General features: G+C 40.7%; 1 protein-coding gene across 1 annotated transcript in view; it reads left to right on the top strand.

The window, feature by feature from the left end:
- The window catches only part of SLC9A6 (solute carrier family 9 member A6), a 46,282-nt gene extending 20,360 nt beyond the window's left edge, over window positions 1–25,922 (top strand). The window contains exons 6-16 of the mRNA XM_038747815.1: window positions 3,431–3,536; window positions 6,385–6,526; window positions 8,895–9,000; window positions 9,309–9,397; window positions 9,918–10,031; window positions 11,644–11,755; window positions 12,151–12,304; window positions 13,776–13,806; window positions 17,397–17,476; window positions 20,853–20,958; window positions 22,559–25,922. Of these exons, the coding sequence (XP_038603743.1) occupies window positions 3,431–3,536; window positions 6,385–6,526; window positions 8,895–9,000; window positions 9,309–9,397; window positions 9,918–10,031; window positions 11,644–11,755; window positions 12,151–12,304; window positions 13,776–13,806; window positions 17,397–17,476; window positions 20,853–20,958; window positions 22,559–22,831 (1,313 nt within the window). The 3' untranslated portion in view covers window positions 22,832–25,922. The remainder of the gene's footprint in view (window positions 1–3,430; window positions 3,537–6,384; window positions 6,527–8,894; window positions 9,001–9,308; window positions 9,398–9,917; window positions 10,032–11,643; window positions 11,756–12,150; window positions 12,305–13,775; window positions 13,807–17,396; window positions 17,477–20,852; window positions 20,959–22,558) is intronic.
- Window positions 25,923–26,401: the final 479 nt, after the last annotated feature.

Raw genomic sequence — 26,401 nt, 5'->3', positions numbered from 1 at the left:
AAACTGATTTCTGAAATTTTTAGTGTTTTGATTTTTTTTAATCCAGAAACTAACGAGATCTGAGGGATTGCAAAAGCCCTCTGACCCTCCATGTCACACTGTGTGTGTGAGTTTGGTTGGAGAGGAAAGGGCGGATCTTGGTGATGTTGCGAGGGTGAGACTGACAGATTTTGGTGACGGATTGGATGTGTGGGGTGAATGAGAGAGCGGAGTCAAGGATGACACCAAGGATGCGGGTTTGTGAGATGGGAAGGATGGTAGTGTCGTCCGCAGTGATGGGAAAGTCAGGGAGAGGACAGAGTTTGGGAGGGAAGATAAGGAGCTCAGTCTTGGACATGTTGAATTTTAGGTGGCGGGCGGACATTCAGGTGCAGATGTCCTGAAGTCAGGAGGAGATAGGAGCCTGGAGGGAGGGAGAGAGAACAGGAGAGGAGATAAGATTCAAAATTCCATCTGTACAGTTTTATCCCCAAATGGCGAAAATCTCCCCAAATTGTTCTTTAAGGCAACGAGTGGCACTCTAGATTATAAAATCATTGTGGACAGGGAATGTGTACGGTTATTGTTATATTGTACTCTCCCATCTGCTTAAGTGCAGTACTTTGCACACAGCACTCAGTAAATACGATCGAATGAACTGGGAAGGGTCCGGGTTACTCCTACACGCACGTTTTGTTGCAGAATAGAGCAAGATCAATCTTACCGTGGATAGAGCACTGTACTAAGCGCTTAGTAGGGTTCAGTATAACAGGCATCCCCACTGAAGACACGTGCCCTAGCCCTGGTTGCTGACCCATTTGAGCTGCAGTGAGTTACATCCTGAGATTCCATAATTAATCGTCTCACGGGTTTAGTCAGGACAGCGGTTCAATGTGTAGATAATGGGCGGGGTGGATGGTGCTGGCCGGGCTAGTGAGGGATATGTCCTCTAAGTTTATTTTCCCCAGCCCCTCGTCCCCCTCTCCATCCCCCCCATCTTACCTCCTTCCCTTCCCCACAGCACCTGTATATATGTATATATGTTTGTACATATTTTTTACTCTATTTATTTTATTTGTACATATCTATTCTATTTATTTTATTTTGTTAGTATGTTCGGTTTTGTTCTCTGTCTCCCCCTTTTAGACTGTGAGCCTACTGTTGGGTAGGGACTGTCTCTATATGTTGCCAATTTGTCCTTCCCAAGCGCTTAGTACAGTGCTCTGCACATAGTAAGCGCTCAATAAATACGATTGATGATGATGATGAAGGTGGAAGGGCAGCCCTTTCCCTGCTGGAGCTCTGGGGGTGAAGGAGGTCTCCGCCCTGGAACACCCTCCCTCCTCATATCCGACAGACAATTCCTCACCCCTCTTCAAATCTTTATTGAAGGCACATCTCCTCCAAGAGGTCTTCCCCGACTAAGCCCTCTTTTCCTTTTCTTCGACTCACTTCTGCATCGCCCTGACTTGCTTCCATTAGTTGTCCCTTATACCTGTATTTTATTTATATTGCTGTCTGTCTCCCCCCTCTAGACTGTAAGCTCATTGTGAGTAGGGAATGTGTCTATTACATTGTTATAGTGTACTCTCCCAAGCGCTTAGTACAGTGCTCTGAACACAGTAAACGTTCAGTAAATACGATTGACTGAGTTCTCTAGGAACCAAAATTCAGATGATAAGGTCCTTGCTTACTCAAGCTGAATGCATGCGTCTGTTAACATTTCGGAAAGACTTAATACAATTAAATACAGGGAAACCTGTTTAGGAGACAACCTTCTAGACGGTTTCAGATCAGGGCAGATCTAGTACTTGCGACGGAAAACTTTGAAGAGTTCCTCATTTTTGAGGTTTTCAAACGTGATATCAGTTCCTTAATAGACTAGCACTTCTAGCAAACTGAATCCTTTGTGTGGGCCTCGATTTCTGTAGCAAGTGGATCGGGTGTGTCTTAGCAGTGAAAGTTTGTATACACCAAAATTTTCTGCTTAATTTTGAAGCAGTTCCATGGAACTGAGTCTTAAAGTTGTAGATTTTTAACTGAGCCGTGCAGGTCCCAACAGAGTAGGGACTTTATTGTGGCTTTTATTCAGGCCCTGGCAACAGGTGGAAAGCTTTTTCATCACCTACATTACATTCTTGACACTGAAAAGCCTTATAGAAAAATTGAGTTGTACGTACATCATTCAAGCACTAAGATCACAATAGGGAATATCTTTTGTTATATAAGATAGGAGGATGCCATAAACTGAAGTTATTCAGTTTATGACTGAGAAATGAGATTGTAGAGGAAAAAGTACAAATGGGCTTAAGGGGAGAACTATTTTTTCCAAAGTTTTCATGAAAACCATGTGGAAACTCAGTCTTCTGAACCATGACAAAAAGAAGGCACTTTATTTTTGTGGGCAACGTGGTATTGTGAAAAGACACTGTACTCTCCCAAGCGCTTCGTACACTGCTCTGCACTTAGTCAAACATTCAATAAACAGCGTCTGAGAGATTGATTAGGAGCCTGAAAACACAGTCTCTGCTCTGCTACAGGTCAACTGTGTGACCTTGGCAAGTCACTTAGTCATATTTATTGAGAAATCACTGCATGCAGAGCACTGTACTAAGCGCTTGGGAGAGTACAATATAACAGAATTGGTAGGCACATTCCTTCCCCATAATGAGCTTACAGTCTAAAGGATTTTAATCTCTGTGCTTCAGTTCCCTCATCTGTAAAATAAGAATGAGTCCTACTCTCCCAACCTCTTTGATTGTGAGCATCAAATGAAATCAGGATTGTAGCTGATCTGATTTTGTATTACCCCAGTGTTTAGCACATAGTAAATCCTTAATGTATACTATAGTTATTGTGTAAGTGTCTTTGAATATGGGGAAATGAGAAACTTCATGAAATGAGGCAGTTAATCAGATGAGTGTACACAGTTCTTCCATTGTGGTTTTTTTTTGTTGTTGTTTGTTTTACACTACACATTTGGGCTAAAACATTGGAGAATTTAGGGAATGTTTGTCCAACAGCATGAGCCGGTGGGATCGCCCGAGCTGTGCTGTCTGGAGAAAGAGTTTGTGAGTATACATTTTGGTGCATTTAATGCAAGTTTTCCTCGAGCCAGAGTTTTGCGAGAACGCAACTCCTGTGTTAGAGGAGACCTGAGTTTATTTATTGAGCACTGCTAGATTTAAATTAAGAGCAAGTGGTGATTAAAGATGAAGAGATTGTTTTGGTGTGTTAGAAATTTTAAAGAAACTATTAATGCAGACTTGACAGACAAATTTCCGTTTCTTATGAAAGTATTTTGATCAGGCTTAATCCTTTAGTGAGGTACTGGAATTTTAAAATGTTTCTAAATGCACATAATTTAAATATCTGTTAGAGAAAAGTAATTGTGGACAGTTTCTTAAAAGTTTGTTTTTTAAAGGTATTTCTATATTTTTCTATTTTCCAGTGACTGTTCTTGCAATATTCCATGAACTTCAAGTTGATGTTGAACTGTATGCTCTTCTCTTTGGTGAAAGTGTTCTCAATGATGCGGTTGCCATAGTGCTATCTTCGTAAGTATTTTTTTAATCTGTCTTCTGTATATTTCATGCTCGAATAGAAGGAACTGAAAGCCCTTTTACAAGTAAAGTAATAAAGCCTTTTAATTTCAAAATTAAATACTAAGCCACATAATGAAAAAACCGGCAACCTAAATATTAGTCAACCCGCAACGTCCCAATCACAGTTTTTTGGAAAATGAAGAGCAGTGCTCCTTCTGTAATTACGGCTCTTAATTTTAATTGTGTTTCTTGTTTCTCCTTCTTAGTTTATGCCCACCTTCATATGATATGAAGCATATTTCCTGTTTATTTGACTTAAAATAGTCACTTTTCAGATTCCCTTATCTCCATAGTGGTATAAAATGGAGAAAGCATTCCTTATGCACTAATTCATAGCACAACTAACAAAAACTTGGTAAATTAGAATTTTAATTTGTGTGACATGAAGTTGAGTGAATTAGGATTTTAATTTGTATAACTCTCTAAATTGAGCAAATACTTTTCTGAGTCTATTTTCTATATAGAAATGATTGATTGATACTCTTAAGTTAAAGTTCTGTTCTTAAACATTCAGTTTGGAAAGTGGGATTCTGGACCTAACCACCAAAGAAACATTCTCTAAGCAGAACTAGTTATTTTGCACTTCGTACTCTAAATGTGTCCATTTTGTAAAATAGCGGTCTGCTTCTAAGAGCCCCATGTTCTTTCTCCGGTCTGGGTTGTGACCCAGGATATTGGCAGTTGAGTCTCTTGTTAGGCCATTTGAGACTGGAAAAGGATCAAGACCCCTGACAGGGCTATTGTGACATGGGCTCAAAACCGCTGTCAACTGAGAGAAAATATTTTGAGTTTTGGGGAAAATAGTTGTGAAGAGTAAATCAGTTGAACAGAAAATGAATATTCCTTGTGACAGATCCTTGAGTGTGGAGTATAAAAACCACAGGAAAGCAGTGTTCCCCAGTGTTCCCCAGTTCCGGCTTGGCCACTTGCCTGCTGTGTGACCTTTGGCAAGTTTTTTAACTTCTGTAACTCAGTTTCCTCAACTGTAAAATGAAGGTTCAAAACATGGTCTCCTTCCTGCTTTGACTGTCAGCCCCATGTGGGGCAGGGACTATATGCCCTACCTGATTAACTTGTATCTATCCCAGCAGTTAGAACAATGCTTGACGCATAGTAAGCACTTAACAAATATCATAATTATTAATTACTGTTCCAATAATTTTAAGGAATAAGAGTTCTCTCTCTTTGGCAAGAGGGAATTGCTACTGGAAATCAGTTATTTTTCTTGCAACCCTTAATTTTTGGAATATTAAACAATATTTATATTGATTTTTATTCTTAATATGGTAGTGTTGACTATGTGCTAATCACTATAGTAGCAGTAGGGTATATACCAGTTCATCAGGCAGACAGTCCCTGCCTCACCAGGGACTCACAGTCATCAGTGGGAGAAGGCTGACACCTAGAACAGTAAAAACAATTGCAGTTGATAAACAAATAAAGTATTTAACAATCAACTAAATGAACAATTTAAGCAAACGAGCAGCATTAAACTCAGAGGAAACATTTCTCAGGTTCCTCACGGCTTCAGGCAGAGAGTCCTTGAGTTGGTCACGGTCTTCATAAATTTCATTGATTTGATTGATTTAAATCCAGTGCTTAAGCCTCACTTTTTGTAATTAAGTGGGGGAGGAAATGAAGGGTTTTTGTTTGGCTTTTTACTGCTCATTGGTTATGAAAAACCCAGTGATTTTTGCACTAGCTCTGGGGTACTTCAGAGATTACAGAGTCAGCACTGTTTAGAGTAAATCTTGAGATGAAGAACTGATTTTGCAAAACTAACCTCAAAACAAGCAAAAGACATTTTAGCTCTGAAAATTATTATTATTACTACTACTACTAATAATAATAATAATGGTACTTAAGTGCTTATTAGGTGCCAAAAACTGCACAAAGCACGGGGATAGATAGTCAGTGGTATTTATTCACTAACAGTGGTATTTGAGTGCTTACCGGGTGCCAAGTACTGTGCTACGCACTTGGGAGAGTACAGTGCAACAGAGTTGGTAGCCACTTTTCCTGCCCACCGGGATCTTACAGTCTAGAGGGGAAGGACATACATTAAAATAAGTTATGGATTGGTATGTAAGTGCTGATTTTTCTAGCGCCAGGCAATGGAGGAACGTTTTGGAGGGTCAGGGGCTCCCCTGTTTCTCCCATCTGTACCCACAGGCCTAAGGCAGGAACTGGCCGGGTGCGACCCAACCCTTTGGGCATGGCTGAGACCCAGGCCCACTATTTATTTTCTGTAGCACTGTCCTAGCAGGGAGGGGCAGTTGTCTGCCTCCTCCTTCCCCACCCACCCTCCCACTCATTCAGTCGTATTTATTGAGCGCTTACTGTGTGCAGAGCACTGTACTAGGTTCCTCCGGTTTTCAGAGGTTATCATTTATTTCCCCCCATCAATCAACCAATGGTATTTCCCGAGTGAAAAATACCATGATTAACTTGTTTTTTAAAATGGTATTTGTTAAAGCACTATACTAAGCCCTGGGGTAGATACAAGGCTGAACACAGTGTGTGGCCCACATGGATCTCACAGTCTTAATCCCCATATTGCAGATGAGGTAACTGAGGCCCAGAGAAGTGACTTACCCAAGGTCACCCAACAGACAAGTGGCAGAGCCGGGATTAGAACCCATGATCTTTTGTCTTCCAGGCCTGTGCTCTATCCATTACACCATGCCATCCTGCTAGCGCTTAGTACAGTGCTTGGCACTAACAGCCCCAATATCAGCCACTGCTTTTCATGTTAGTGAAGGTACATGCTTCAGCAATAAGATAAATCTCTGTTTTCCAGTTCAATAGTGGCGTACCAGCCAGCCGGAGACAACAGCCACACATTTGATGTCATGGCCATGTTTAAATCCATTGGAATCTTTCTTGGTATATTCAGTGGATCTTTTGCAATGGGAGCTGCTACTGGAGTGGTCACAGCTTTAATATCCTTTTTACTGCCAACTTCTGGTTAATTTAATTATTGTTGCTATTAAGGAGCAAAACTTTCTGCTTTGTTGTAAACAAATGTGGTGTAGAATGAAATTGTCATAAACCATAGTCCTATAAACTTGGAGAATATTGGGCATGCATTTTTCATTTATGAAAAAATTTCTATGTTGTATTTAACAGTAAATGTACCTCCAATATTAGCAACACAGAATTCATTTGGCATCATCGATAAGTGTTATTCTTGGCATAAAAGAGCTCAAATATTTTATTTTGCCAAAACGGTTACCTCAGCTCCTTAGGAAAGCTTGACAATACTTTGTGCTCTTCTGATCAATAAAGGAAGTAGGAAACTAATCTGTGATTTAACAGTAAATGTACCTCCAGTATTAGCAACACAGAATTCATTTGGCATCATCGATAAGTGTTACTCTTGGCGTAAAAGAGCTCAAATATTTTATTTTGCCAAAACGGTTACCTCGGCTCCTTAGGAAAGCTTGACAATACTTTGTGCTCTTCTGATCAATAAAGGAGGTAGGAAACTAATCTGTCATTTAACAGTAAATGTACCTCCAATATTAGCAACACAAAATTCATTTGGCATCATCGATAAGTGTTACTCTTGGCGTAAAAGAGCTCAAATATTTTATTTTGCCAAAACGGTTACCTCGGCTCCTTAGGAAAGCTTGACAATACTTTGTGCTCTTCTAATCAGTAAAGGAAGTAGGAAACTAATCTGTCATTTAACAGTAAATGTACCTCCAATATTAGCAACACAGAATTCATTTGGCATCATCGATAAGTGTTACTCTTGGCATAAAAGAGCTCAAATATTTTATTTTGCCTAAACGGTTACCTCGGCTCCTTAGGAAAGCTTGACAATACTTTGTGCTCTTCTGATCAATAAAGGAAGTAGGAAACTAATCTGTCATCATCATTATTAATATATTTAAGTGATTACTATGTGCCAAGCACTGTTTTAAGCACTGTAATCATCATCATCATCATCATCAATCGTATTTATCGAGCGCTTACTATGTGCAGAGCACTGTACTAAGCGCTTGGGAAGTACAAATTGGCAACATATAGAGACAGTCCCTACCCAACAGTGGGCTCACAGTCTAAAAGGGGGAGACAGAGAACAAAACCAAACATACGAACAAAATAAAATAGAATAGATATGTAGAAATAAATTAAATAAATAAATAGAGTAAAAAATATGTACAAACATATATACATATATACAGGTGCTGTGGGGAAGGGAGGGAGGTAAGATGGGGGGATGGAGAGGGAGACGAGGGGGAGAGGAAGGAAGGGTAATACACTGTTATCATCCGTGTCCCGCATGGGACTCATAGTCTAGATAGAAGGGAATAAGATTTAATCCCCATTTTACAGAAGAGGAAGGTGAGGCACGGAGAAGTTAAGACAAGACAGTGTCTCTAAATCCCCACCACTCTCTGTGGGTCACCATTTTGCCAGAGAGGATGCTGAGAGGTCTCTTGCATGTCACAAATCAGCTACCTTAAGTCCACAGAAAGCAGTATCTCAGTCTACTGGTTTACTGACAGTCAGGAGCATCAGAGCACTCCGAACAGCACTGCCACTGATCACTTTTCTGCCTCCAGTGATTTGTAACATAAAACCAAGCGATTATATCCCCAAATCTCCCCAAATGCCCCAGATAAGTGTTCTGTTGTTTCTTCAGGGTTAGATTGTCAGTGGCAGAGCCAGGAAGTCATCTTTACTCCTCTGATTTCTTTGTTGGGCTCTTCAGTGTTTTATGAGGTATATATATATGTGTGTATATATATATACACCTGTATATATGTATATATGTTTGTACATATTTGTTACTCTATTTATTTACTTATTTATTGTACTTGTACATATTTATTCTATTTATTTTATTTTGTTAATATGTCTGGTTTTGTTCTCTGTCTCCCCCTTTTAGACAGTGAGCCCACTGTTGGGTAGGGACTGTCTCTGTATGTTGCCAACTTGTCCTTCCCAAGCGCTTAATACCGTGCTCTGCACACAGTAAGCACTCAATAAATACGATTGATGATGATGATGAGGTAGACATTCAGTTAGTGGTATTTGAGTGCAGAGCACTGTACTAAATGTGTAGCATTCTTAACTGAACATGTCCGATCCATTAAGAATTTGCCTCTCTTTATTCTGGGATTGTCTGAGGTTCTGCAGAAAAAGATGCTTTGGGTACATTTTCTTGGTGATTGCCGTGATTCAGCAGTTGGCCCACTTGTTATCTTTTTTTAAAATCACTTGCTTAGAGTTCACTCATTTCTCTTTTGCTGAACGTATGACACCACATGATCTTGATAGCAACCTTAACAGTCTTACGTGACAAAATTCACCAAACTGCGGGAGTTCCAGTTGCTGGAAACAGGTTTATTCTTCTTGATGTCGTGGAGTACTTTCCTTCTGGCTGAAGCATGGGGTTTCACAGGTGGGTTACCGGACCTTTGAGCCTCTTAATAGCTACAGGAACCAAAGGGTCCAAGCTAATTATTTCTGATGGGAAGAACTTCTCTCCAGCATGAGGGTATATTTCCTCGCTGTCATTTATTGCAGCAGGAAATGTGTTTAAATCTGTTTTATACCATAAAATCATGAAGGAGAAAATATTCTCATTTGTAATTATGTAACCAAAAAAGAGAAAATGTAGAGTATCTCCTAGATAAATAGTAATGTTTAATTCCCTTTAGAATCATGTTATCTGAATTTTTATGAAAACCTTGAACTTTATATTTACAGGTGTGGTTGCAGTATTATTTTGTGGCATCACACAAGCACATTATACATATAATAACTTGTCTACAGAGTCTCAGCACAGAACTAAACAGGTAAGATAGACTTTAATATGGATGAATAAAATTCATTCTTCCAGAATGTGGTTAAAATAACCTCCCATATCCCCTGGCAGTTTTTCATCCACTTATTATTTGAAATGGATAGGGGTTCAAAGCTTTTCTTGCCACTTTTCTTATCTCATTAGTAATAATGGTAATAATAATGGTATTTGTTAAGCGCCTACTATGTGTCCTAAGCTCTGGGGTAGATAATCAGATCAGACACAGTCCCTGCCTCTCACTGAATTCACACATAAGTGGTTGTTGTAGCTTTCTGTTGCTCTCTGGAGTCTGCACCAGTTTTGATGAATGAGCTCCATGGCAGCTTATTCTTGTTTGGCCATGACTATTTTGGAGGTGTCTACGAAGGGAACATTGTTTTTCTTACATCTGGCCTCCACACGACCCAGACATTCACCCTCTGAAGCATGATCCTTCTTTTAGGTGTCCTGTGAGCGTATGAGACTTACCCTGTTGATTTATCGGAAATCTTTATTTTGTCATTTTTGTGTAGTTATTTGAGCTGCTCAATTTCTTGGCGGAAAATTTCATCTTCTCCTACATGGGATTGACCCTGTTCACCTTTCAAAACCACGTCTTTAATCCTACTTTTGTAGTAGGAGCATTTGTATCCTTTTTGCTCCCATTTCGAAGATAATTTGGGATTTGTTAAAAAATGATTGTTAAAAATATATAAAACCTGTCTGTTAGAAAAGAAGCAAGGGATAGCATCCCTTTGCTAAACTTGGAGAATGATATACTTTCAGAAGAAACCTGTTCATTTGTGAAACCTGTGTTCTTAATACATTTAAAGAAGCAAGGGATAGCATCCCTTTTCTGTTGCTAAACTTGGAGAATGATATACTTTCAGAAGAAACCTGTTCATTTGTGAAACCTGTGTCCTTAATACCTTTAAAGAAGCAAGAGATAGCATCCCTTTTCTGTTGCTAAACTTGGAGAATGATATACTTTCAGAAGAAACCTGTTCATTTGTGAAACCTGTGTCCTTAATACGTTTAAAGAAGCAAGGGATAGCATCCCTTTTCTGTTGCTAAACTTGGAGAATGGTATACTTTCAGAAGAAACCTGTTCATTTGTGCAACTTGTGTTCTTAATACGCTTTTGCCAAAATATATACTTACCTAGCTCAGTTATATGGAGATTTACAATGATGGAAAACCTTTATGATTTTATAAGAAGAAAACTTTGAAGTTTGTTGTCTAGTATTCTGTTAAATAGAAACAACTGGTTTAAGATTGGGATAACATTTTCCTCCTAGCATACTGGAATTAGGGTGATTAGAGATATTATTCAGGTCATAGAGGTCACGCAAAGAGATTCGCATAGTATATTACTGACTGTAGAAGCAGAGGTAAAACAGTTAAGTTGTTATTGTAAATTTTTTTTCTTTTTTAAGAATCAAGCATACATCTCAGAATTGCAGGTGTTATCTTGGCCTTGGAGAGGAACTGGAATTCTCTTTGCTAGACCTCTGTATTTCCTAACATTGTTCCCAGATGCCCCAGCAGTATCATTTTACCGATTCAGAGTTTGGGAAACAGCTGGGTGATTAGGGAAGGATTAAGGATGGTAAGAGTAGGAAATGTTGGACTACTACCCCAGATATTATATGTGCTTTGGTGTATTTTCTGACTTCAAAGAAAGAATATTTGGAAGGAAATTGTAAAATTTGAGCAGAATTTGCAGTTTCTGATATGAAACTCATCTCAGTGAAATTTGCTCCAGTGCACAAGTTTTTATCTGTAAACTTTTTTATGTGGATTAGGTTTATTTTCTTTCAGTTCCTTCCTTATGCTATTCCTTATGACTCTGGCCCTTTAGCACTCAAAAGAATTATCGTATCGTGCTCCTCTCCACTCTCATAATGCTGGAGTATTTCAGCGAGTGTCCAGGGATCACAACAGGGGAGGGAAAGTGACTCTAGAAAATCAGAACTTTTACTCTGAAGAGAGAAGAAAATCCAAGGAAATCAATAGACCAAATGTCTATAAAGTGAACTAAAGTGAGTTAATATAATTTTAAGTTGCATAGGTGGTCAAAAGGAATATTAGGGGAGGTTCGCCTTAGGATGCCTTCAGATAGGACTAAATAAAAGTCTGTTTTAAAATGATTCAACTGGAAAACATTTTTAGAACTTAGCTTTTAAATTTCACTTGTGTGTTCAGAATATTAGACAATGGAGTGTAAGGAAGTGATCCTTAACCTGGTGATATTTTTAGCTTGCTATTTTCTTGGGAAGAGCTGCCAATATTTACCCTTTGTCCTTCCTACTTAACTTGGGTAGAAGAAATAAGATTGGATCAAATTTTCAACATATGATGATGTTTGCCGGTAGGTAACCTCTTCTCCGCTTTTCTTTCCCCAAGAACAACTTATGGTGTTTGCTGCATTTTGAAGTAATTATCAAAACGAACTGGGATAGTAGTAATTTTAGATCCCTTAATGGTTTAATAGTAGGTAAGATGGGAGAAGGGACTTTGGAGATGAGGTGGTTGGTCGCAGAAAAATAATTTGTGTAGCATGTACTGCCTAGTGTTTTAGATGATTCTGATGAACACTGAGATGATTAATCCTTGGGGAAATCTGGCATCTGTATTGAAGTGGCGCCCCATAAAAAGTCATTATCATTATTGTTTTCTTTTTTATGGTATTTAAGTGTTTTAAGCACTGGGGTGGGTACAGGTTAAATATTGGATCAGAGCTAATTCTGCACTGTTTCCTTTTAGGACTCCGAGGTGCAATGGCCTTTGCCCTGGCCATTCGAGATACTGCCACTTATGCAAGGCAGATGATGTTTAGCACAACACTTCTAATTGTGTTTTTTACTGTGTGGGTTTTTGGTGGGGGCACCACTGCAATGTTATCCTGTCTGCACATTAGGTGAGTAGAAACCCCCCAAACAGTTTCATTTTAATATTCTTATTGCATTTGAGAAGATTTTCATGTTTTTACCCTATCGCATTGTAGAGAAGCATTTCTCTATGCTTACCCAAACGCAGAAAATATGAAAACTTACATTTTGCCCGCTAATATTGAAAATGCTGCTTTACGATTCGGCCTACTGTCTCCATGGAAACAGTGAGAGAAAAGAATACTTTATCATCGTCATCATCATCAATAAATACGATTGATGATGATGATGATGATAAAGCATTCTTTTCTCTCACTGTTTCCATGGAGACAGTAGCCCGAATCGTAAAGCATTTCTTAATTTTAAATATGTCTGCTGGGTACTGTATCTTCATGTTTCATTAGTGGAAAAGAAAACCTAGTATATATTTTAAAAATACCGAGTGATTTCCTCTTCCACTCTCTCACTCTTCATTTGTTGCACTCACATGAGCCTATACCTGCTTGGGCAGGATGCGTTCGAGATTCTGGGACTCTGTAACCAATTAAAGCCCGTCCATTTCCAAGCCGAGCTCATGAGCTACTAGATACTGATCCTCTCATCACCTCAATCATTTCCTAAGGGGATGAATTCAAGAAATTTTTGAAGACTCCGACAGTTCGGAGGACACTCTCATCAGTGTTCATGAAGGACACCAGTGGGAGAATTTGAACAAAGCTTTCAAATCTTCTAAAACCCAGTATCTTGCAGTTATTTCTTAGTGGACCAATGTGGAAAACAGACTTTGGTCTACAGTCAAGGTCTACAGATGTAGTGAAAACATAAAACCACTAGATGTCATTTTGGTTTCAGAAATTTGGTTACTGTATTCTCGGAATAACTAGCAGAAGACAAAATTGCATTTGGGAGTTTTAAAACTGGAGAATAGAGGGCTTACTTCTGCCTCTCTGAGTGTCTGAGTGTGTTCCGTTTTCAAGCATTTGACTGAGTTGTTATCCAGGTGATGTCCACCACGGTTTCACAGCCTTTAAAATGACTTTCCTGGTTTTTGTGTCTGTTTGAACCTGTGATGATCGTCTTGAGTGCCTCTGGATTAGCATTTAAAAAGCAGTTGACTCTGACCAGAAAGACCAACCCGTAGCCATATGCTCTAACTGTTGAAATGGTTTTTCCCTATGTTTGCAGTGGCCACACAATTGGGCTTCTAAATGGCACCAATCTAGTCTCCAAGCCGTAGTGGTATGTATTCGAAGGGGGAAAAAAAACCTGGTTTGCCAAATTGGGGATGGACTAGTAGAGAAATTGTCAACCACGGAGTTAGAATCCGAGACATTATTATAAATGGCAGAGCCCAAGGAGTAACACCCCCTGCTATACCAAAGCTTAGGGCATGTTCACCATTTGCAGGACCTCTTCACTAAAGATGGTTTATCCGAAAAACTGCATATGTAAGGAAGGCTATTTTGTTTTGAATTCTTACTTGATTTTTATATTCCTCAGGGTTGGTGTTGATTCAGACCAAGAACATTTGGTAAATACTATTTTACGCTTCTGATTTTAAACATTTTCATGTAACATGAGGTCAGTTGAAATGATAGGTCACCCAATCTTTGGTATCTCATTGACATCTGCTTGTAGCCTATTAACATCAGATTTAAAATGGTCCCCGTCCCTGATGCCTGCTTTAGTCAAAACCCAAGTTTAGAGGCAATGTGGGTATGACGTAGAGGAAAATGTCTTGAGTGCAAAGAGAATTTCCACCTTCTCATTGAGGAGACACTTTTGGTGGGAATAGTAATTGTATTTGATAAGCACTTACAAGCACTGTACTAAATAGTGGGGTAAATACAAGCAGATTAGGTGGGACACAGACCCTGTCCCACACAGGGGCCGTCAGACTTAGTAGGAGAGAGAACAGGTCTTAACCCCCATTTTACAGTTGAGGAAACTGAGGCACAGAGAAGTTAAGTGACTTATCCTGGGTCACACAGCACCTGTTCTCTTTCCACTTAGACTGAGAAGTGAGTGTCTAGTGCTCATGGATTTCCAAAGAATCTTTACACATCTGTCTGTGACAGTAGGGGTTTTTCCCTGTTGTACCCTTCACCCCATCTGCCTATTTTTCTTAATCTATTAGTCAATGGTATATATTGAGCACTTACTGTGTGCAGAGCATCTTACTAGCACTTGGAACAGTACAACACAACGGAGTTAGTAGACACATTCCCTGCCCACCAGGAACTAAATAAATAAATTACTGATATGTTACATGTAAATGCTGTGAGACTGAGAGTGGGGTGATTATCAAGTGCTGAAAGCATACAGATCCCAAGTGATTAGGTGACAGAGAAGGAAGAGGCTTAGTCAAGAAAAGCCCCTTGGGGATGTGATTTTAATAAGGCTTTGGGGGAGAGTGGCGGTGTGTTGTATATGAAGAGGGAGGGAATTCAAGGCCAGAGAGGATGTGGGCAAGGGTTTGGTGGCGAGAAAGACGAGATCGAGGTCCAGAGAGTAGATTAGCATTTGAGGAATGAAGTGTGCAGACTAGGTCATAGTAGAAAATCAGAGAGGTAAGGTAGCAGGGGCATGTTGATAGTTTTAAAGTTGATGGTAAGGAGTGCTGTTTGCAGAGGTGGGCAACTGCTTGATGACGGTGGGTTTTTGGGTTTTTTTTTTTTTTTAAATGATCTGGGCAGCAGGGTGAAGAATGGACTGGAGTGGGGAGACAGGAGGCAAGGACATCAGTTAGAAGACTGAATGCAGTAATTGTCAGGATATAAATCCTTGGATCAGCACAGTAGCAGTTTGAATGGAAGAGGAAGGGCAGATTTCAGCACTGTTGTGAAGATAGAACTGACAGGGTTTGGTGACAGGTTGAGTAAGAGCAATGAGTTGAGGATAATGCCAAGGTTACGTGTGGACTTAGGAAACAGGGAGGAGGGTGATTTGTCTCCAGTGTTAGGGAGGGCAGGGTTTGGGTGGGAAGATGAGGAGTTCTGGTTTGGGCATGTTTAGTTTGAAGCTTTGGTGGTACAACCAAGAAGAGACGTCTCGAAGGCAAGGGGAGATGCGAGATGGCAGAGAAGTCAGGGCTGGAGAGGTAGATTGGGGGAATCATTTGTGTAGAGATGGTAGTTGAAGCTGTGGGAGCGAATGGGTTCTCCAAATGAGAGGGTGTAGATGGAGAATAGAAAAGGACCCAGAACTGAGCCTTGAGGGACTCCCAGAGTTAGAGGGTCAGAGGCAAAGAAGGACTTCATGAAATACTGAGAAGGAGCAGTCAGAGAGAGGAGGAGAACCAAGAAAGCAAGGTGAGAAGCAGCGTGGTGTAGTACAGGCCTGGGAGTTAGAAGGACCTGGGTTCTAATCCGGGCTCCACCATGTGTCTGCGGTGTGATCTTAGACAAGTACTTCTCTTCTCTGTGCTTCAATTTCCTCATCTGTAAAATGAGGATTAATACTGTGAACCCCATGTGGGACATGGACTGTGTCCATCCTGATTAATTTGTATTTAGCCCTGTGCTTAGTACAGCGCCTGGCACAATAGTAAGCACTTAACAAATGCCATTAAGAAAAAAAAAAGGAGAGGAGAGTGTTAGTGAAGCCAAGGTTGAAAAATGTTTCAAGGGGAAGGGTTGTGGTCCCCAGTGTCACAGGCAGTTGAGAAGTTGAGGAGGCTCAGGATGGAGTAGAGGCTGTTGGATTTGGCCAAAAGAAAGTTATCGGTGACCTTGGGGTGGCTTCAATGGAGTGACCTTGGGGGTGGGGAGGGGAAGTGTCAAGGAGAAAATTGGAGGAGAGGAATAGAGGCAGTGAATGTAGGCCACTCACTCAAGGACTTTGGAGAAGAATGGTAGGAGGGGGTTGGTGGAATAACTGGCAGAAGCTATGGGGGTCTCTTCAAGGAGTGGGAACCCATTGGGCTGAGGCTGTGGGAGGAGGATGAGGGAAAAGTGTGATGCAAGGGGTGAGGAGGGGTTAAATGGGAGCGAGCTGATGGGAGACTGGCCCTGGGGCTGGGGAGGGATGAGGGGTGGCACTGCGAAAGGATAGGGAAAGGAAGGAACCAAACACAAGGATATTTACACAAGTGCTGTAGGAGTGAAGGTGGGGTGGGTACTTAAGTAGGGAGTGGGATTAGGTGAGGCATAGGGAGGGAAAAGAGGATGGAGAGATGATAGTTTAGTCTTGGGGGGGGGGGGGGCCCTCCCAAGCAATTTGAATAATAGAAGCAAAACTCTTTTATGACCATTTTTCAGCATTTTCATTCATTTAATCATATTTATCGAGCGCCTTCTGTGTGCAGAGCACTGTACTGAGCACATGGAAAGTACAATTCAGCAACAGAGCCAATCCCTACCCATCAACGGGCTTACAGTCTAGAAGGTGGGAGACAGACAACAAAATAAAACAAGTAAACAGGCATCAATAGAGTCAGTATAAATAAATAGATTTATAATCAATCAATCGTATTTGTTGAGCGCTTACTGTGTGCAGAGCACTGTACTGAGTGCTTGGGAAGTAGAGGTTGGCAACATGTAGAGACAGTCCCTATCCAACAGTGGGCTCACAGTCTAGAAGGGGGAGACAGAGAACAAAACCAAACATATTAACAAAATAAAATAAATAGAATAGGTATGTACAAGTAAAATAAATAAATTGAGTAATAAATATGTACAAACATATATACAGGTGCTGTGGGGAAGGGAAAGAGGTAAGATGGGGGGATGGAGAGGGGCGAGGGGGAGAGGAAGGAGGGGGCTCAGTCTGGGAAGGCCTCCTGGAGGAGGTATAGATAGATTTATATACATTAATAATTAAATAGAATAATAAATATATACGTATATACACAAGTGCTGTGGGGCGGGGAGGGGAGTAGAGCGGGGGGGGGGGTCAGGACGATGGGGAGGGGAGGAGGAGCAGAGAAAAAGGGGGCTTAGATGGGGAAGGCCTCATTTTATGACTTAGCCAAAACAGCAGAAAGAACCACATAGATTTTTTAAATTTCTCATTATCACTGTAACATTCAGATATAATTTCTGGATCTGTTTTAGAGAGAGTGAATGTGAGTGTATATAGAACTACTCTGTCACTTTAACATATTTATCATCTTGGTTGCAGGGTGTACCAGAAAATGAAAGGAGGAGTACCAAAGCTGAAAGTGCGTGGCTGTTCAGGATATGGTACAACTTTGATCATAAGTATCCTTTATAGAAATCAGAACTTGAAGCCCAGCATTTCTTGGACATTTTTCTGAAAAGGGGGAAACTGAGTCCTAGTTCTGGCCCTTCTCAGATGTGGATAAGGTATTGGTAGCAGGGTTTTCTTCTCATTTGTAAATATGGGTTTGTATTTCGACTTTATGTTTGAGTTGGAAAGGCCCTAGACCTTGTGGTTTTTAGTACAGTTTTGAAGATGATTTCCATTTTTTACACAGACTTGCTGTCTGGAATTTAGGAAAGTTCCTTGTTTCCTACCTATATTGTTATAATTTTTAGAGTTTTACCTAATTTAGGTTTCTTCCGCTGAGGTTTTGCTTAAAGTTAGCAATAAGCCCAAAATACAGAAAAGCTCATCATAGTTAAACTTTTGAAGTCCAATTTGACATTAAAAATGATAAATCTCTTTAAGAACCATCCAAATTCTGCCACAGTCAACTTAGAGAACTCATCGCACAAATACACTAAATAGTTATCTGTGTTGTCAGTAGAATCAGTGTGTTTGCATATATGGAAAGGGTGGTCATTTTAAAATCCACCAATATTTTTTCCCCCTATGGGATTTCCCTTCACCTTATTTTGAAACAAAGCTTAAGTTTCCTGGAGTAGCTAGTACAAGCAGTTCTTCTTTGAGGTGGTAGCTGTGTTCCTGAAGAATCTTATGTTATAGAGAAGTCGTTATAATAACCATTGATTCAGTGGGAATTGTTGGTTTGCGTATTAGAATGTACAAAGATACCACCGTGAATGGCAGTTTTGTATACATATTTTTCTAGGATTATGCCCATCACTTGTATAATGATTTACATACTTGCCATTTCGTGCTATTTTATTGTATTAGGTACTCTGAAGTTGGAAAAGAGCACAAAGGAATACAAAGTACTGTTTAGTTCATCAAGGCTGAGGCGCTGTAGCAAAGTGCCTTGAACAGATCATCATCATCATCATCATCAATCGTATTTATTGAGCGCTTATTGTGTGCAGAGCACTGTATTAAGCGCTTGGGAAGTACAAGTTGGTAACATATAGAGACAGTCCCTACCCAGCAGTGGGCTCACAGTCTAAAAGATATCACGTGTACTCAGACAACCAATTTTTCTTTCACTGAACGTACTTGGCACCAAATTGTATATCGTGTTATACCCAGAAGAGACTTATGTTGGGGGAAAAGCATTCCCTCATATTAGCGGTGTAATAACTCCAAAGCATGGAACGAGCACATGTTCTAGCTGGATTAACTATGGTCCTGATCTCTTTTTGCTTTTTTAAGGTTATCCTTCTCACTCCATTACGAAAGTCACACCTCAAAACTAAGATTTAGATATTGTCAACTTCTGAATCGCCACTGGAGGTGATACCCTAAATTAGTCCTCGTTGCCTAACGCATGCCAAAGGAGGCCATCATGAGTGTGTGTTTAGTTACCTAAATGATTTGCTAATCCTTAAAAGGAGTAGTAAAATTATCCTGAAAAGAATTGCCTTGCAGATATTGTACGTAAATTGTAAAAATTCTAGAAAATCTGGAAAATGAATCCCAACTTTTACCCCAGTTAAAAAAATTTTAAAACAATACTCCACCTGCCCCCAATTTTTTGTTTTTTAAAAACCCTATCTCTACATGTCCATAGGTAATTGGGAGCCAAACCATGGTGGTTAAATTGATACAAAGGCAGTGGATTCCATTCTGGAGTCACAGGTTCCAATTCTGGCTCCGTCGTATCTGCTCTGTGACCTTGGGCAAGTCACTTCACTTCTCTGGGCCTCAGCTACCTCATCTGTAAAATGGGTATTAAGACTGTGAACTCTACATGGGGCAGGGACTGTGTCCCACCCAATCTGTTAGTATCCAATTTGTTAGAAGCAGCATGGCTCAGTGGAAAGAGCACGGACTTTGGAGTCAGAGATCATGGGTTCAAATCCTGGCTCCGCCAACTGTCAGCTGTGTGAGTGATGCTGGGCAAGTCACTTAACTTCTCCGTGCCTCAGTTACCTCATCTATAAAATGGGGATTAAAACTGTGAGCCCCCCGTGGGACACCCTGATCACCTTGTAACCTCCCCAGCGCTTAGAACAGTGCTTTGCACATAATAATAATAATAATAATAATAATGGCATTTGTTAAGCACTTACTATGTGCAGAGCACTGTTCTAAGCGCTGGGGGGGAATACAAGGTGATCAGGTTGTCCCACGTGGGGCTCACAGTCTTAATCCCCATTTTACAGATGAGGTAACTGAGGCTCAGAGAAGTTAAGTGACTTGCCCAAGGTCACACAGCAGACATGTGGTGGAGCCGGGATTCGAACCCATGACCTCTGACTCCAAAGCCTGAGCTCTTTTCCACTGAGCCACGCTGCCCTTCCATAGTAAGCGCTTAACAAATGCCATCATCATCATTATTATTATTATTGCGCTTAGAACAGTGCTTTGCACATAGTAAGTGCTTAACAAATACCATTATTATTATTATTACTAGTAGTAGTAGTAGTAGTATTATCCACCCCAACACTTAGTACAGTGCCCGGCACATAGTAAGTGCATAACAGATACCATTATTATTATTATTCTGCTAAGTATTCCACCTGCAAGAGCATCAGGAGTCTCAGCTCCCACATAACTTCAGGTCATTTTAGCATGCTGCTGAGCAGTGTGTTTAGAATAACAAGGGAGGGCATGAATGATTTTAATTTCAGCAAGCCTCTCTTTCCCCATGCTGAGGATGCTGAGATAGGGAGAGAGAGAGAGAGAAAGGTGCGGGGAGGTGAAGAAGGGAGGAGCCTTGCTCTGGAACTCATAATTAGGTTTCTCCCTGAAAATAATTCAGATCTATTAGTAGCTGTAAAGGCCGTGTATCAGGAGAGTTATCTAAAGATGGTATTTCTTTCTGAAAATTGATTTTAGAGCATTCCTATTTCTTCCTATTTTCTATTGTAATTTCTTCCTTTCCTCAGCGTTGCTCATTGTCCATTTTATCTTCAAAATTGACTGTGAGTTGGGAAGCATGAATCTTGAAATAATAGAGCAAATATGAGCAATTTCAAATGGCATATTTAGAACCAACGCTTCTTTCTCCTCTCCCTCTCCTCCCCTCTCGCCCAAGTTCCCACAGGAAATAAAAAAGCTAGCTGGGTAGTGAAATTCCAATCTGTCCGTAACATTCAGTTAAATATCAAAGTTATTGAGTACTATTTCTCCTAATAAATACCATTGCAATTTTAGACATTCTCCTTTGATCCCTTACTACTTTTACTTTCTCATTTAAATTCATGCTTCAGACTGCTACAGTCTAGTTCTTGGATGGGGATTGTGTTTTAAAATGTATGAATTGGGAAATCTGAGGTTCATCCTTAACTAGCTCAGCTATCTGAAGCCCCTCCTGACACACAGTGGTCCTCCGCTTACTACCACACTTCCCACCTGCTGTGGCCCCGTTGCAAGATGCTTGACAAGCCCCCAAGCTTATGAGGTAAGAGTTATTACTAGGTCAAAACCAGTGATATTTTCCCCATCCTATTATTCTCAAACGTACTGAGTTATAAAAGCCAAGCACATTAAGAGTAAACATGTATTATCCTCATTCATTCATTCAATCGTATTTATTGAGCGCTTACTGTGTGCAGAGCACTGTACTAAACGCTTGGGAAGTACAAGTCAGCAACATATAGAGACGGTCCCTACCCAACAAAGGGCTCACAGTCTAGAAGGGGGAGACAGATAACAAAACAAAACATGTAGACAGGTGTCAAAATCGTCAGAATAAATAGAATTACAGCTACATGCACATCATTAACAAAATAAATTGAGCAGTAAATGTGTAGAAGTAAAAATAAGTAGAGTAATAAATCTGTACATTATATGCAAGTTCTGTGGGGAGGGGGAGGAGAGGAAAAAGGGGGCTCAGTGTGGGAAGGCCTCCTGGAGGAGGTGAGCTCTCAGTAGGGCTTTGAAGGGAGGAAGAGAGCTAGTTTGGCGGATGGGCAGAGGGAGGGCATTCCAGCAAGGTAGCAGTTTGGGTAGAGAGGAAAGGGCGGATCTTGGCGATGTTGTGGAGGTGAGACCGGCAGGTTTTGGGGACGGATTGGGTGTGTGGGGTGAATGAGAAAGCAGAGTCAAGGATGACACCAAGGTTGTGGGCTTGTGAGACAGGAAGAAGGTTGGTAGTGCTGTCTACAGTGACCGGAAAGTCAGGGAGAGGACAGGCTTTGGGAGGGAAGATACGGAGCTCACTCTTGGACATATTGAGTTTTAGATGGTGGGCAGACATCCAGATGGAGATGTCTTGAAGGCGGGAGGAGATACGAACCTGAAGGGAGGGAGAGAGAGCAGGGGTGGAGATGTAGATTTGGGTGTCATCAGCCAAAGCCGTGGAGCGAATGAGTTCACCAAGGGAATGAGTGTAGAGAACAGAAGGGGACCAAGAACTGACCCTTGAGGAACCCCTACAGTTAGGGGATGGGAGGGGGAGGAGGAGCCCAAAAAGGAGACTGAGAATGAATGGCTGGAGAGGTAAGAGGAGAACCAGGAGAGGATGGAGTCTATGAAGCCAAGGTTGGATAGCATGTTGAGGAGAAGGGGGTGATCCACAGTGTCAAAGGCAGCTGAGAGGTAGAGGATTAGGACAGAGAAGGAGCCATTGGATTTGGCAAGAAGGAGGTCATTGGTGACCTTTGAGAGGGCAGTTTTGGTGGAGTGTTAGGGGACGGAAGCCAGATTGGAGGGGGTCTTGGAGAGAGTTGGAGTTGAATTCGAGGCAGCGAGTGAAGATGACTCATTCTAGGTGTTTGGAAAGGAAGGGTAGGAGGGAGATAGGGCGATAACTAGAAGGGGCAGTGGGGTCAAGAGATGGTTTTTTTAGAATGGGAAAGATGTGGGCATGTTTGCCCACGTTTGTCCTCATTTGGGTCATCTGTACATCAGATTTGGTAGAATTTTCTTGGGACATAAGAAAGGCGAAGACATGATACCACTCCAGCTTTAAATTATGAATATCACCTTGGTAGTCCTAAATTTCTTTAATATCAGAGAAACTCTTCTTGAAAGTATAATGTGTTTCATTTTAAATTAAGAACCAGGAGCAGCTCAAAGATGATGATTCCGATCTTATTCTGAATGATGGAGACATCAGCTTGACCTACGGAGATTCCACCGTAAACACTGAATCGGTAACATCCAATGCTTCTAGGAGATTTGTGGGAAACAGTTCTGAAGATGCCCTGGATCGGGAACTTGCTTTTGGTGACCATGAACTTGTCATTCGGGGTACTCGCCTGGTTCTTCCCATGGATGATTCTGAACCCCCATTAAATTTGCTAGATAGCGCAAGACATGGGCCAGCCTAAGATTTTTGTTGCTCACCTGATGGTCAGATTTGCCTATGCGATTGTGAAGAAATTATGTACTACCTACAAAGTCCAATGCATGTCTCAGAGTGTTTAAGCTGTATAAATATTGTTTATATGGCATAGGAAGAATCTCAATATTCTGTACATGGCAACAAGCAGTGATTTCCTCTGTTATAACCTTGTTTGAGTGCACTGTGGAGCTGTTTTTAGAAGGTCATTTGGCCCGGTGATATATCCTAGCCTCTAATAGCCTTATGTCTCAATTATATACAGAATGTGTCTGCTTTGCCCGTTCATATTTTTTCTTGACGTTTACCCAGAAAGCCAAACCTCTTTGGTGAATTTTTTTTTTTTTTTAAGGGTTTTGGATTTAGGAAAGTTGAGGAAAGAATTTGCCTAAGACCCAATCTCCTGCTGTTGTCGTTGCTGTTGCTGCTGTTGCTTCACTATTGTAGCCTTTTCTGTCAATGTTCACATCCTCGCAAGAGCGAAAAGAGCTGAGTAGGGACTGGGGTTACAATCCACCGATGCTACGTAACTTGGTTCCCCGGTTTCTGGTCCTGCAGGGAATGTAGCGTGAACAGTGTGGCATCCTCAGAAAAATAAAGGAGGTTTGTGCTCCCGAGTGGTGCTGAACAGTTGTGGTGGGCCGGGAGAGCACAGATCTGTCGGACCTTGTTTTGGGAAGGGTGAGGAAGGGCGAGAGACAAGTAGAGCTAGAACATAAAGCCACTTCTCACCACAAAGGGTCATTTCTCTGCGGCGTCTAGTTCAAGGATAAGAAATTGTGAATTGCTGCTTAGTTTTTGTCATGGACTTGATATGCCAGGCTTTGTAGTCAGAAGTTTTGAATTTCCATCATTATACTTTTCTGGGTTCAGGTTTTCTAGCGTTGGGTTTAAACCTTTTCAATCGACTCTCTAAGTATACATTTTTTTGTGTTAAATGTTAATTTATGACTCTCTAGCAGTTCCACACTACACCAAAGTCAGAAGTGTTGTAATAGGAACATGAATACTGTAGAGGGAACAGATTTTTGGAGATAACTTTAGTTCTTTTTAGACCAGTAGGAGGTACAGAAAAAGGGAGTTTTCTGTCTGTCTTTTTGTAGTTTCAAATCATTGCACTTTGCTAACTCCCTAGCATGCAGCGTGTCCAATCTTCTTCCTTATTCATATTCATGTGTTGCCTTTAATGTGAAATATTGGAGCTGTCATGTGGTTTTTTTGTTTTGTTTTGTTTAGTCTTTCAAGGAAGAGCACAGAACAAGTTTCAATTTCATATTCAGGGTATTGAACTGGACCCTATTTTGTTTTGGTAAAAATGGCCAGACATGCAAAGAAAACTTGGAAGCTGAGAACATTTGTGAACGTCGAATAGGCAGTTCTGTTTCAGAAAAAAGTTTTAACTTTTTGTTTTCTCAGGTCTGAGTAATATTGCCTTAAATATTACCCAGAAGCTGATTTATTTGTTTAAATTTCCCCAAGAAAAAAAATCTCCCTGAGAAAAATGTGTACTTATTCTTTACAAGGCACCTTGGTTATTATATTCCCTCTTTAAGACGTTAGGAGAAGTAGTATATTTGTTGCACCCAGAAAATGGCAGTTTTAGTTGTTAACATAGCCATTTGTTATGTACTCATAGTGTCTTTCCTGCCATGCAGGAATTCCGTGAAGTGTGCATTTTCTATGTGCGTAGCTTAGCTTCAGGTAGTAAAATGTCTTGTTTCTAACATGTATTTGAGGGCTTTGGTTTGAGGAATCATTTACCGACATTAGCACTCGTGTTTTTAAAGCATCTACAATAAATGACTCCTTTTTTATTCCATCAGGTGACTGAATTGAGTTCGTGAATATCATTAATTTCACAGAATGTCAAACTCAGCGACTCTTAAACCATTTCATTCAGAAGACAGTGAGACATGCAGCAGTAAATTGTTGAATTGTATAAATCGGTTGTCTTGCCGTCATATTTTAGCAAGAACAAGAACTCAGCATGAGTAGAGAGGATTTTTTTCCTACCTGTAGCTGCCTTTCTGTCCCTCCCCAAAAAGAGCTGGGAGGAAAGAAAAGTACTCTTGATATATTTGCTGAAGGTAATACAATACTCCAGTTTTAACCATCGTCCTGCTAGTTTGAAACTGCTTTCAGACTCCTGTCTCTGAGGAACAACCCAGTCACTTTTACAGAGCTCCTAAATGCCCAGTACTGCCTTCTCTTTTAAATTATTTTTAGGATTGACGATTTCTTGGATTTCTTTTTTTTTTTTTAACTTTAGTTGCCTGGGTTCACTGACCCATCGTTATGATAATAGGATTTTGAACTTAATCCCGTTTTCATTTCCTCTTAGCTAGCGAAAGTTACTAGTGACTTCCTTTAGAAGATCTGTAATTTAAAATTAGTTTTTATAGCCATGCAAATAAACCATTCTTGCAGTTGGTGTGTGCCAGGTGAAATGGCAGAAATGCTGTGCTCCTCTGTGTTTTTCTCCACTTGGGAGCCTTCTTGGGGAAGGCAGGGTGAAGTGTTGGTACAATTTTTGTCTTGATTGGAGAGGCCAAATATGCGTAGTCGTAGATCAAATACGGCCATTTAAAAATAAGATTCTAAAAGAAGCAGTCAGTACATTGTGAGACCGATTCTTGAATGTTTCAGTAATAGAAAGCTATGCTTCCTTTTAATTTCAGTGGTTAGTACCAGCGCATTTGCCAAACTCATCAGGCTCCTAAGCATGCCCAGAAAGAGGTCTCAGTTCTAAGTTTCAGGGCATACTTATACTTACACAGTGGAATATTTTCTGGTCAGTGGAAATTAGATGTCTTTTTGCACATGAGAAGCACTGTTGGTTAAATTATTTTAATGGTATTTTTTGTCTAGTCCCGTGATAACATTAATCTTATACTATGGTGTCTGTGCAGCTGATTTGTGATCGCTACTGAGCGTTATTGCAACTCTGTTTACATTGACAAGAATCTTATTATTTCATTGCACTGTGAAAAAAAGGAAGATGGGCCTATTAACAAGCTCATTTGGAATAAAACTGTGTTGTCTTTTTTCTAGCTCACCAAAAAATAAAAGCCTGGAACTGATTTAAGAAATAAAATGTTTTGATTGCAGTTAAAGGAGAAGAACTTTACACATCCCGTCCAAAGCGAGGGATAACGGATGTTTTTACATCAAGAGGTGTTAAATACACTTTTCCTCCGTGTGACATTGCGGTACACGCTCTCCCGGGGGGAGGCCGAACTGTGGCTCGTGAGCCGCCTGCTGCCCTTCTTCACTTGCCACTCCGTGGCTCGTGCGTGTTTGGTTTATGTATTGTTTCACACCGTGGGTTGCAGGGGGCTGCTGTTCCAGCCCTTTCAGTGGGGACAGCGGTAGCGGTTCCACCACCCATGTTAGACTGGGGAGTCTCCCCCAGTGTCCAGACATCCCCCCTGACCTCAGTTGTCTCTTGCTCACCGCCCCTTCTTTTGTCCCTTGCTCTCTGCCACTACTCCTCTCCCCCTTGGAATGTTTGCTCTCTGCTCTTACCGTTCAATAATCCTCTGAATTATGTATTTTGGTG

This window comes from Tachyglossus aculeatus, chromosome 6, assembly GCF_015852505.1.
Source record: "Tachyglossus aculeatus isolate mTacAcu1 chromosome 6, mTacAcu1.pri, whole genome shotgun sequence".
Classification (NCBI taxonomy): Eukaryota; Metazoa; Chordata; class Mammalia; order Monotremata; family Tachyglossidae; genus Tachyglossus; species Tachyglossus aculeatus.
Note: the sequence above shows the minus strand (reverse complement) of the source record. Positions and strands in the feature narration are given on the sequence as shown.